Genomic DNA, 14061 nt, shown 5'->3' with positions numbered 1-14061 from the left:
TACGTAACTCATTCCAGTGAAGAGATCAGGCGTGAAGTCTTCCTCGGAAGTCCCAGTTTTTCTACCATTCAATACTGTATACTGCATTTTTACTAATAAAAAGTACGTTATATTGATTGGTTTTGGGGTATTATGCCGTGTTGCGCTACCTCCTTCTTTAGCCAACGTTCGACAGCATTGCAGTGTCAATCATCATGGCAGATGTGTAATCAATTTATTTGTCCATCATCAGGCGGAAACGGCTCCAAATACAAATCACTATAATACTTTTATTTATTTTATTTCAGAACAACTGTGAATAATTGAAGCGAACTAGAACGGCGTGAGCTTTGGCGTCATGCAATTTAAACATTTTTTACAGCTTATTGCTAATTTTAAAGCTTCAAACAATATGATGGAAATGTCGCTTCGAGCGGAAAAGTCGGGTAAATTTTTTTTTTGCAAAATTCATGGCATCAGCGCTCACCGTTCAAGAGCAATTGCTGCTTTACAATAATTTAAGATGGCTGTTTGAGGAGATCTCTAGGCCTATGGTTCTACATTTATCGTTTGTTTGTAAAAATATTTAAATTACGATATTATCAAAAATACTGTAGGTCCGTCTGTGATTGTGCTCTGATTCAAATAACTTGCATAATAAAATATTATAGAGACTAATCATAAACTATATTAATAGAAAATTATTGTAATTATCATATTCAAAATTAGAACTAGTACCTACCCTATGTAGGGTAATTTTTTTTACCAGAATATTATTTTAATTTTTAATTTGAAAAGTGTATTTATTTTGTTTAAACTTAAATAGGTAAAGGGTCTGTTAGCTAAAATCCAATAATGATAAATCCAACAATTTTAATTTCCCGTGATTTAATTAATCAATTTCAAAAGTTTTTATTTTCTCAGCAGAAAGTTAGTATTGTCCTTTTGCGGAGGATCTGAAATGACTCTTCCATTGCATCGGTCTTCTTGTTTCTCAGACTAGCTCAAAAGAATTAATTGGTTGGTACTGTTGGCAGGTACAATTTACTTACGTCAACGAACACCGCATTTATGTAGTCTGTGAAACTGTTGCCTTGGAACGAGGTCAGATAGGGTCGGAAGTTGTCGGCTGCAAAGAAAAAAAAGATTATTTAAAAAAAGGGAAATCACGTGTATATGTAAGTGCACAACAGGAAAAGAGGTTGACATTAAAAATACAAAGAATAAATGCCAACCGTCCAATAACGGTGTACAACTATACATGTTGTTCCTGCATTCCCCCACCCAACCAGTTTCCCAATTACCTGTCCCTGTCTGACAGTGTGGAGTACCTACGTCAGTGACAGGTGCAGCAATTTATTTATGCATGAACAGTCTGTTAGCAAAATTGTTACGGAAGGTAAGTTTTTAGATTCTCACGGCCAAAAGCATTTTTGTTGTTTGTTTTTGGGGTGTTATGCCGTGTTGCGCTAACTCCTTCTTTAGCCGACGTTTCGGACAGCGTTGACACATCTTCGGATCTACCGGATCTGCCCTGATGATGGACACTGCAACGCTGTCCGAATCGTCGGCTAAAGAAGGAGTTAGCGCAACACGGCATAACACCCCAAAAACAAACAACAAAAATTGTTACGGAAGTTTATGCAGAGATGACCAAGCAGTGTTCCTCAAGTTTATTGTATCCAGAGATGTGCAAAATGGGTACCTAAAACCATTTGAAATGCAAAATGGAAATGGGCCAAAACTTTTCCATTTGAAAATGCAAAATGCAAAATGGTTTTTAGAAAAGCATTTGAAATGCAAAATGCAAAATACCTATTTTCAAAATGCATTTTTAAACAATTTTGTCATTTAATAATTGACATCAATGTAGAACAAACATATTACATGATGGTAAATCCAATAACACCACGACTACAGATTATGAAACCATAAAAAATTTGCGCGGGATTAATGTTGCCAACGTAAAAACATAGAAACTGCTATCTAACATTTAATATTACATCGTCATGGCCCCATGTTCAGTATTTGAATCAGTTTTTTTTAATGGTATCACTCAACTGTCAGGGCTCCCACCAGGGAGCAACTTGACAAATGTAAATTATCTCTCATAGCGAGGTTGAGGACCGACTGATATTTGGGGCTTATGAAAAAAAGATGAGTGGAGATTGTAGGAAGAATGTTGCAAAAAAGCATTTAAAATGGAAAATGCATTGAGAAAAGCATTTAAAATGCAAAATGCAAAATGGTTTTTAGAAAAGCATTTAAAATGCAAAATGGAAAATGCCCATTTTGCATTTCCATTTGAAATGGATTTATTTTAAATAAAGCACATCTCTGATTGTATCGATGGAAAAGACCAAGGGATAGTTAGAATACTTTCCAATTCTAATTGTTAATCATAGCTACCCCATTAGTTGGATCACATATTGATTACAGTCAACAATAAAGTAGTTAAAGCAGGAGATCCAAGAAATTTAGTAATGTTCTGGGGGCTATGCTATCGCTAAATATGTTCGGAATCTTACCACTGTGTACAGTGGATTTTATAAAAAAAGTCGACACATTTGAATTAGAGGTTTGGAGAAGGTTAAGTTGGTTAATTGGAAAGGAATATGGAAAGTTTCGAGGTTTCTTAGTAGACGGTGATTTATATTGATTTAATTAAACAATGATTGCGAAATAAGATTAGGTAGTAGTGTTCACTTGACAACGCTGGGTCCACAAAATATATATGAATACCATTTTAAACTGGCACTAATAGAGAGAAACTAATAAGCGAAGGGGTTTTTTAAAATACATAGATACTCGTATGTTTGTTTCCAAAATCCTACAATGGAGACTCAACTAAATTCAGGGATCCAAAAAGGTACACTAACGTCATCAATGACGGCATGATTGAATAATGTTGTGGTTTAGTACAGTCTCTCTTTCCAAACTTACTATTCCCCATCTCCTTCCTTTTTCACACTCCCTACAGCATCACAATATACCCCAACTGGGGAAGCCATAGTCCCACAGGCTTCGGTCAGTTGGGAGAAGTTGGAACTTTTGATGTAATTTTTTAACGTAATTTTAGTTTTTCCAAAACCAGCCGATTTACGTAACTACGTAATTTATTTATACATTACGTGGGAAAACATCTAACGTTTTGATTAAAGAAAATTCATTTATTTCAAACAGTATTTGTAATTCGTTTTTACGCCTCTATCTCGAGAATGATATCAGATTCTAAATTAAACCTGTTTCTAGGTATTATTTGATCCCTTTATATAACAGAAAAAGATCCCGAGGAGATTGGTGAGGTCACTAATCGATTTTTAAAACGAAAAATACTACAGTAAGCAATAATCAATCTTTGGTGCATATAACAGATCCGCCAGTGTTGCTATCGTATAACCATTTCTTATTTCAATTTCGGTTCGGCTATCGACAGCGCAACCGCGCGAGGGTTTTCGATATGAAATCATCGGAAATTGAGCCTATAGATCCGATATTGTTAAGTTATTAATTTGATCGTGCCAAACCCCTGGACATACGTCACCTCGTGAATCCGGGCAACCCTGCTCAGTCACCAGCGAACCAGTTTAGGTCAGATGTTGAAGAGTTAGTTTAGGTCAGGTTGTTTTTGGGAATGAATGAATGTAAATGAATTGATTCACTTCCCGACATACGATCGAGCTGAAACTCAGCAGATAGACTAGTTATTGATGAAAATGTAATCTATTCACTTTGGTGGTAAAAACGTATTTCGGATCACATTACATAAAAAAAGAAATAAATTTCGGTCCTACTTGATCGGTACTAGACGAGTTTGGTAGAATTATCGACTTCAGTTCCTTGTGGGAAGGTTCAATCCCCAGTCATACAAATAAAATAAAAATTATCTTTAAAATAGATTTACTAATTTAGATATTATTTGAGATTCACGGCCAAAAGTATTATAGTGATTAATTTTTGGGGTATTATGCCGCGTTGCGCTACATCCATCTTTAGCCAACGTTTCGGACAGTATTACAGTGTCCATCATCAGGCACAACACATCTGCACGGTATTATAGTAAATTCTTTTATTCAATATTCTGTTTTGTCATGGAACCATCTCTTTTGTTGCTACCTTTACATCACTATCAAGTACCTGATATTCTCTCGGTATTAATAAAGTCTATACCCATTTATAAGCCGCCGAAGTAGGTATTATGTTATTCCCTTCTTACGTAATACTAGGTATTAGGTACCTATATTTTATCATGAAGTGATGAGTCATTTTAGTAATCCTCTTAGCCAACTAATCAGAGTAATCCTATTATATTCTAGTCTAAGTAGTCACGTCATCCAGAAGAAGAAGTTATTAGTTAGTAAATAGATAAATGTGCTTCTATTGGTAGTTGGTAATTAGACAGCAGCAAGTATTATAAACAGATACAGGACTTAAGTCGAATGTTATTAATGCTGTAAGAATGGTAGTTTTAACCTTCCCGTTGCCAACAGGGGTACTCTGAAATTACTAACTTTCATGTGTAATTTTAAATAGAGAATTAATAGTTTTGATATTTTTTGTATTTCAATTTGGCAGGTGTGTATGGATACTGCCTCCCCGGGAACAATTTATTGGAAAACCAACACCGCCGTTGGTAGGTCACTCCAAGTGGTTAGCTATGTTTGGTGACAGGCAGGGGTGCCCGTGTTTATGGTGTGAGCTTTGTCTAGATACCCAACCGTAATACCTCTATCCTTCCCAGTACTTCATCTCCTTCCTTTTCCTTAAAATAACCTCCACACAGCATTCCCAAAGGCGATATAGACACTGAAGATTTTTTCCTCTATGAAGCTAGTGTGATAAAAATCTACAAAACCCGTAAACACACGATCTACCATAAAAAACTAATCTACTAGAGATTAAAACAGATTGTTTTGTAGTTGAATTCTATAGGCAGAGTGTCTCCCATCTGGGTGATGTGCGTCATCTCACTCGCTCGCGCTATTACCAAAGCATGAAGGGGTCCTTCATAAGAGGTAGCGACTAGTCAGTACAACCCCGGCCGTCGTCGACCGAAAGTCAACGTTCGTTGATTAAAAAAAAAAATCAACAATGTTAAGTTAATTTTTTCACAAAACACAATAAGGGTAAGGGATAACTTAGTCACCCCTCATGACAACACAAGTTTTTTTTTTTTTTTTTGTTACTATATTCCGAGGGCTTAAGGTTTTGAATTCAGGATGGTTTAAAAACAATCGTAATATGTCTGTGGCTTGCTTCCAAAAAGACCAATGTCATTACTTGCTAAAAAGAACAACTTCTGCTAATAGTGAACATAACTTTAAAAACTGACATTGGCTTTTTTAGAACCAAACCACAGATTTATTAATTAAAAATTTATTTATTTATAGAATTTGTTGAAATTGTGAGTTGAAAATTGGCGCGAATCCAGAAATTCAAATATCTCATGGCATGTTATCTTAATCCCATCTAGTGTAATCTATTGTGATTTAAAAGAAAAATAACATTTCCTAGGATCCTAGCGCTAGGGGTGGAGCACATTGAAATCGATAACTTACAGAATCAGATCAGTAGGCGTAACTACCGATGATTTTATACCGATTTACCGATAATAGTCGCGATTGATATCCAAACCGATGTCGATAACGCAATAATACACTATTATATTGTCACGAAACAGATCTCTCAAACACATTTTAAAAACCCCGCGAAACTAAATTCAACGCAGAACTAGGCGGTGCAGAACGGCGCGCATCTTACTGCCAAACCTTTGCCCATTATGTGCCTTCTTTTAATGTCTGTTAAACACGTCTGCCAGACGGAGCCAATATGAGAAAGAGATTTGTTCAATTCAATCAGCCAGGAATAATTTAGGACGTATATTGTGTCCCCATTTTGTGTTATTCTGTGTGCCTGTTGACTGTAAATACACTCATTAATCATTCCCATAGGTGTTTCATTTGACGAGGGAAGTGGAGTCTTGAATTGTTGAATGTTCCCCGTGTAAAGACATAACCTGCCGACCCAAACCTGAGCTAAGTGATTAGAGTCCCATGATTCTACCTACTGACGCTGAAAAAGCCGGCACTGGCTCCAATCGTGGAGTCCGCAAACCCCAGTTCGTAACAATATATATACACCGGAAACACTGGCGCCTATCTCTATGAATTGACATTCCTAAACGTCAGACAGCTACGTAAAAGGTAAAAATAGTAATAAATTAACAATGTCGTGTGTATTTTTTGACAATAAAAAGCGAGTTAATTACGATTTCTTTCAGTTCTAAGATATTAGTTAGTTCCCCCCCATTCATCAATAAGCCTAGTTATTTTGCATAACCAACGTCATTATCCAAAATGTCGTGCATATTGTCAGCTTAGCCGACACCTTGGAGACCGCCCTAAAAGTAACAGCTTTTGTCAGAATCATACTCTGACCGTGCTCGCAAATATCGTTAACTGACCATGGATGACGTTTTTCTTTAATATCGCATTGACATAGGACAAAGGGCTTTATTGATCGTCCGTGCTAGACCTCCTGACAGGCTTATAAGAATGTCTACATTAGAAATTATTTTGTCAATTTCACCACAAATAAGAAATAAATTGGCTTAAATTGGGCACATGGACACGCCCACAATACACTCTTATCAGTTTATTTTCAGTAATTTTTTTCTTTTCTTTCCCTATTTTTATTTCTTCGAACAAAACTTTCAAAAAAGTCCCAAAAAACGTGGCAACAAACTGCTGAGTAAATGTTCGCGTTAAAGTTATAGCGTCTAGCGACATCTTGCGTTGACTAATGGAGGTTTAAAAACTTTAATAGAAAAATTCAGCCTCGAATTTCACACTACATGTCTAACGAAGTTTTTCTCCGTAGCAAATTGAATTATTCTTCTCCCGTTTTCGTCAAATCTTCATTCAAAAAGACGAGAATGTAAAAATCACTGAAAAGACAAACTGATAGAGGCGCGTTATGGGCGTGCCAGTGTGGCCGAAGAGAATTTTATATGCCTTAACGAAGGGCCATCATTCAGAATAAAATCATTGCTTGAAAGGTCTTTACCCGTGTTAGGTGACCAGATTTGAATAGCCAGGTACTTTTCAAACTTCCTCTTCTACATCTCATTCCATTTTACAATACCTTCAGCCTCACAATATACCTAAGATAAAGATGCCATTGTCATACTGGCTCTGGATCCGCACTCTTGTGCGGTATTCACATGAAAAAAACCAACCGTGAAAAAACTACTTTTTAAAATAAATTACCTCTATTTTAAAATGTCTTAAAATTCATTTTTTTGTTTACCTTCCTACCCAGAAACTGCAGTCTACAACTTCACCAACCTTGTCAGATGTAGGATCGTCATTTATGTAATACCATCCGATTTCAGAAAAATGGGTAAAAGTCCGCGTAAGTGCATATGATTGCCACTAACAGTTGACAGATTGCATTGTCATCGACAACGAGTCTCTCTATCGAGTTTCAGCTCGAAAAGAAAACAAAATTGAAATTCAAAAAGCTTTATTTAAAAAAGTTTTATAGTCAAAATTAGTGTAAATATTTAAAGAAAGGACTTACTTAAATTGGCGACTACCGTTTTAATTAAAATCAATATAGTTCACACTTCTAGTGATTTGTGAACAAATCATCTCATTTCAAAGTTAATTTTCAAGTTCTGTGAGATTTCCATTCAAGTTATTAGTTCAAATACATTAACCATCTAGTCATTAAGGATATACATACTAACAGAACTTAAATAAAGCTTTTACAGAACATGAAAATTAGCTTTGAAATTTAATAAATTGCTCAAATTCTGTGAAATAAACTATTCTTACGATACTGGTGATAAAAACAGACAAAAAATACGTATATTTTTACGAACTACCGAGATATATTTACTATTTATTAGGAAAGAACTCACATGAAATAGACTAAATAAAGCAAAGTGGGATTACTTAGCATCAAAGTTAACAGTTTTTCCGCTTTCGAGATATTTGCGAAGATAACAATAGTAAAATGAAATATTTCGTGATTGGCTCTCTTTTTTATAGGACAAATAAATTTTAAGATATAAGAAGAATATACAAAGAAAAGGACAATGCAATTTGATCCATTTTCATACTGCTATAGGAGAATGGTTTTGAAATCTACCCTCACAATAAAAACTAAGTTCTATTAGCTAAACTGAAACCTATTTATATATTTAGGAGAGAAAAACCGGTGTCAGTGTGTTAGTGTGTAGGAATTCCCCATAATTTTTTTTATTCAAAATGTAAGGCAAGGATCTAGTAGGCAAGGATGTGAGCTGCTTATGTATTTTAAATTATGAAAAAATATTACCCAATCTACTTGTTTAACATAATTAAACAAAAAAAAAGTTTTTTGGTCAAATTTTTTATTTTAATTTAAGGCATCCAGAACGCTTTTTTAATCCTTTTTATTTTTTGTTTTTGATTTCCTCATATATACATTGAAGGTAGAGTAAAATGGTTTTAAAAAAAAATCAGAAATAATTGTCTCTAGAGTTAGAAATAGAAAACTTTAATGAATATATTTTTTCATTTTATACATAGATAAATAAAATAGCTCTTGTTAGCGCAGTATGTATGGGAGTAAGTAGGTATTCGCAATGACTTGATGGATTGAAAACCTCAAATCTGTAATTATTCCGTAAAATCCCCAATGTCATCATAACCGGAAGAATTTTTACTCCTACAACAAGAAGATGTCGTAAACTACCTTTAATTTATTACACATCTGCCTGATGATGGAAAATATATTGCGTTGTCAGAAACATTGACTAAATAAGGAGGTAGCACATCACGGTATAATACCCCAAAATCACTCTAATACTTTTGGCCGTGATAATCTCAAATCATATCTACCTTTAAACATTCAAATCCAATGTAAACAGATTGTGATGTTGGACGGATTGATGTATGATATACAGGAGAAAGCGGAATATAACTTAAACATTCAAATCCAATGTAAACAGATTGTGATGTTGGACGGGTTGATGTATGATATACAGGAGAAAGCTGAATATAACTTAAATATTTAAATCCAATGTAAACAGATTGTGATGTTGGACGGATTGATGTATGATTTACAGGAGAAAGCGAAATATAACTTAAACATTCAAATCCAATGTAAACAGATTGTGATGTTGGACGGATTGATGTATGATATACAGGAGAAAGCGGAATATAACTTAAACATTCAAATCCAATGTAAACAGATTGTGATGTTGGACGGATTGATGTATGATATACAGGAGAAAGCGGAATATAACTTAAACATTCAAATCCAATGTAAACAGATTGTGATGTTGGACGGGTTGATGTATGATATACAGGAGAAAGCTGAATATAACTTAAATATTTAAATCCAATGTAAACAGATTGTGATGTTGGACGGATTGATGTATGATTTACAGGAGAAAGCGAAATATAACTTAAACATTCAAATCCAATGTAAACAGATTGTGATGTTGGACGGATTGATGTATGATATACAGGAGAAAGCGGAATATAACTTAAACATTCAAATCCAATGTAAACAGATTGTGATGTTGGACGGATTGATGTATGATATACAGGAGAAAGCGGAATATAACTTAAACATTCAAATCCAATGTAAACAGATTGTGATGTTGGACGGGTTGATGTATGATATACAGGAGAAAGCTGAATATAACTTAAATATTTAAATCCAATGTAAACAGATTGTGATGTTGGACGGATTGATGTATGATTTACAGGAGAAAGCGAAATATAACTTAAACATTCAAATCCAATGTAAACAGATTGTGATGTTGGACGGATTGATGTATGATATACAGGAGAAAGCGGAATATAACTTAAACATTCAAATCCAATGTAAACAGATTGTGATGTTGGACGGATTGATGTATGATATACAGGAGAAAGCGGAATATAACTTAAACATTCAAATCCAATGTAAACAGATTGTGATGTTGGACGGGTTGATGTATGATATACAGGAGAAAGCTGAATATAACTTAAATATTTAAATCCAATGTAAACAGATTGTGATGTTGGACGGATTGATGTATGATTTACAGGAGAAAGCGAAATATAACTTAAACATTCAAATCCAATGTAAACAGATTGTGATGTTGGACGGATTGATGTATGATATACAGGAGAAAGCGGAATATAACTTAAACATTCAAATCCAATGTAAACAGATTGTGATGTTGGACGGATTGATGTATGATATACAGGAGAAAGCGGAATATAACTTAAACATTCAAATCCAATGTAAACAGATTGTGATGTTGGACGGGTTGATGTATGATATACAGGAGAAAGCTGAATATAACTTAAATATTTAAATCCAATGTAAACAGATTGTGATGTTGGACGGATTGATGTATGATTTACAGGAGAAAGCGAAATATAACTTAAACATTCAAATCCAATGTAAACAGATTGTGATGTTGGACGGATTGATGTATGATATACAGGAGAAAGCGGAATATAACTTAAACATTCAAATCCAATGTAAACAGATTGTGATGTTGGACGGATTGATGTATGATATACAGGAGAAAGCGGAATATAACTTAAACATTCAAATCCAATGTAAACAGATTGTGATGTTGGACGGGTTGATGTATGATATACAGGAGAAAGCTGAATATAACTTAAATATTTAAATCCAATGTAAACAGATTGTGATGTTGGACGGATTGATGTATGATTTACAGGAGAAAGCGAAATATAACTTAAACATTCAAATCCAATGTAAACAGATTGTGATGTTGGACGGATTGATGTATGATATACAGGAGAAAGCGGAATATAACTTAAACATTCAAATCCAATGTAAACAGATTGTGATGTTGGACGGGTTGATGTATGATATACAGGAGAAAGCTGAATATAACTTAAATATTTAAATCCAATGTAAACAGATTGTGATGTTGGACGGATTGATGTATGATTTACAGGAGAAAGCGAAATATAACTTAAACATTCAAATCCAATGTAAACAGATTGTGATGTTGGACGGATTGATGTATGATATACAGGAGAAAGCGGAATATAACTTAAACATTCAAATCCAATGTAAACAGATTGTGATGTTGGACGGATTGATGTATGATATACAGGAGAAAGCGGAATATAACTTAAACATTCAAATCCAATGTAAACAGATTGTGATGTTGGACGGGTTGATGTATGATATACAGGAGAAAGCTGAATATAACTTAAACATTCAAATCCAATGTAAACAGATTGTGATGTTGGACGGATTGATGTATGATATACAGGAGAAAGCGGAATATAACTTAAACATTCAAATCCAATGTAAACAGATTGTGATGTTGGACGGATTGATGTATGATATACAGGAGAAAGCGGAATATAACTTAAACATTCAAATCCAATGTAAACAGATTGTGATGTTGGACGGGTTGATGTATGATATACAGGAGAAAGCTGAATATAACTTAAATATTTAAATCCAATGTAAACAGATTGTGATGTTGGACGGATTGATGTATGATTTACAGGAGAAAGCGAAATATAACTTAAACATTCAAATCCAATGTAAACAGATTGTGATGTTGGACGGATTGATGTATGATATACAGGAGAAAGCGGAATATAACTTAAACATTCAAATCCAATGTAAACAGATTGTGATGTTGGACGGATTGATGTATGATATACAGGAGAAAGCGGAATATAACTTAAACATTCAAATCCAATGTAAACAGATTGTGATGTTGGACGGGTTGATGTATGATATACAGGAGAAAGCTGAATATAACTTAAATATTTAAATCCAATGTAAACAGATTGTGATGTTGGACGGATTGATGTATGATTTACAGGAGAAAGCGAAATATAACTTAAACATTCAAATCCAATGTAAACAGATTGTGATGTTGGACGGATTGATGTATGATATACAGGAGAAAGCGGAATATAACTTAAACATTCAAATCCAATGTAAACAGATTGTGATGTTGGACGGATTGATGTATGATATACAGGAGAAAGCGGAATATAACTTAAACATTCAAATCCAATGTAAACAGATTGTGATGTTGGACGGGTTGATGTATGATATACAGGAGAAAGCTGAATATAACTTAAATATTTAAATCCAATGTAAACAGATTGTGATGTTGGACGGATTGATGTATGATTTACAGGAGAAAGCGAAATATAACTTAAACATTCAAATCCAATGTAAACAGATTGTGATGTTGGACGGATTGATGTATGATATACAGGAGAAAGCGGAATATAACTTAAACATTCAAATCCAATGTAAACAGATTGTGATGTTGGACGGGTTGATGTATGATATACAGGAGAAAGCTGAATATAACTTAAATATTTAAATCCAATGTAAACAGATTGTGATGTTGGACGGATTGATGTATGATTTACAGGAGAAAGCGAAATATAACTTAAACATTCAAATCCAATGTAAACAGATTGTGATGTTGGACGGATTGATGTATGATATACAGGAGAAAGCGGAATATAACTTAAACATTCAAATCCAATGTAAACAGATTGTGATGTTGGACGGATTGATGTATGATATACAGGAGAAAGCGGAATATAACTTAAACATTCAAATCCAATGTAAACAGATTGTGATGTTGGACGGGTTGATGTATGATATACAGGAGAAAGCTGAATATAACTTAAACATTCAAATCCAATGTAAACAGATTGTGATGTTGGACGGATTGATGTATGATATACAGGAGAAAGCGGAATATAACTTAAACATTCAAATCCAATGTAAACAGATTGTGATGTTGGACGGATTGATGTATGATATACAGGAGAAAGCGGAATATAACTTAAACATTCAAATCCAATGTAAACAGATTGTGATGTTGGACGGATTGATGTATGATATACAGGAGAAAGCGGAATATAACTTAAACATTCAAATCCAATGTAAACAGATTGTGATGTTGGACGGATTGATGTATGATATACAGGAGAAAGCGGAATATAACTTAAACATTCAAATCCAATGTAAACAGATTGTGATGTTGGACGGATTGATGTATGATATACAGGAGAAAGCGGAATATAACTTAAACATTCAAATCCAATGTAAACAGATTGTGATGTTGGACGGATTGATGTATGATATACAGGAGAAAGCGGAATATAACTTAAACATTCAAATCCAATGTAAACAGATTGTGATGTTGGACGGATTGATGTATGATATACAGGAGAAAGCGGAATATAACTTAAACATTCAAATCCAATGTAAACAGATTGTGATGTTGGACGGATTGATGTATGATATACAGGAGAAAGCGGAATATAACTTAAACATTCAAATCCAATGTAAACAGATTGTGATGTTGGACGGATTGATGTATGATATACAGGAGAAAGCGGAATATAACTTAAACATTCAAATCCAATGTAAACAGATTGTGATGTTGGACGGATTGATGTATGATATACAGGAGAAAGCGGAATATAACTTAAACATTCAAATCCAATGTAAACAGATTGTGATGTTGGACGGATTGATGTATGATATACAGGAGAAAGCGGAATATAACTTAAACATTCAAATCCAATGTAAACAGATTGTGATGTTGGACGGATTGATGTATGATATACAGGAGAAAGCGGAATATAACTTAAACATTCAAATCCAATGTAAACAGATTGTGATGTTGGACGGATTGATGTATGATATACAGGAGAAAGCGGAATATAACTTAAACATTCAAATCCAATGTAAACAGATTGTGATGTTGGACGGGTTGATGTATGATATACAGGAGAAAGCGGAATATAACTTAAACATTCAAATCCAATGTAAACAGATTGTGATGTTGGACGGATTGATGTATGATATACAGGAGAAAGCGGAATATAACTTAAACATTCAAATCCAATGTAAACAGATTGTGATGTTGGACGGGTTGATGTATGATATACAGGAGAAAGCGGAATATAACTTAAACATTCAAATCCAATGTAAACAGATTGTGATGTTGGACGGATTGATGTATGATATACAGGAGAAAGCTGAATATAACTTAAATAT

General features: G+C 34.1%; 1 protein-coding gene across 1 annotated transcript in view; it reads right to left on the bottom strand.

Moving 5' to 3' along the window:
- Positions 1–14061, bottom strand: part of Ptp36E (protein tyrosine phosphatase 36E) — a 625696-nt gene that overhangs the window by 15196 nt on the left and 596439 nt on the right. The window contains exon 12 of the mRNA XM_089638731.1: positions 1032–1108. Within this exon, the coding sequence (XP_089494857.1) occupies positions 1032–1108 (77 nt within the window). The remainder of the gene's footprint in view (positions 1–1031; positions 1109–14061) is intronic.

This window comes from Hesperophylax consimilis, chromosome 13 (genome assembly GCF_061612785.1).
Source record: "Hesperophylax consimilis isolate HC1 chromosome 13, BYU_Hcon_1.0, whole genome shotgun sequence".
Classification (NCBI taxonomy): domain Eukaryota; kingdom Metazoa; phylum Arthropoda; class Insecta; order Trichoptera; family Limnephilidae; genus Hesperophylax; species Hesperophylax consimilis.
This window is presented reverse-complemented; position numbering and strand designations above follow the sequence as displayed.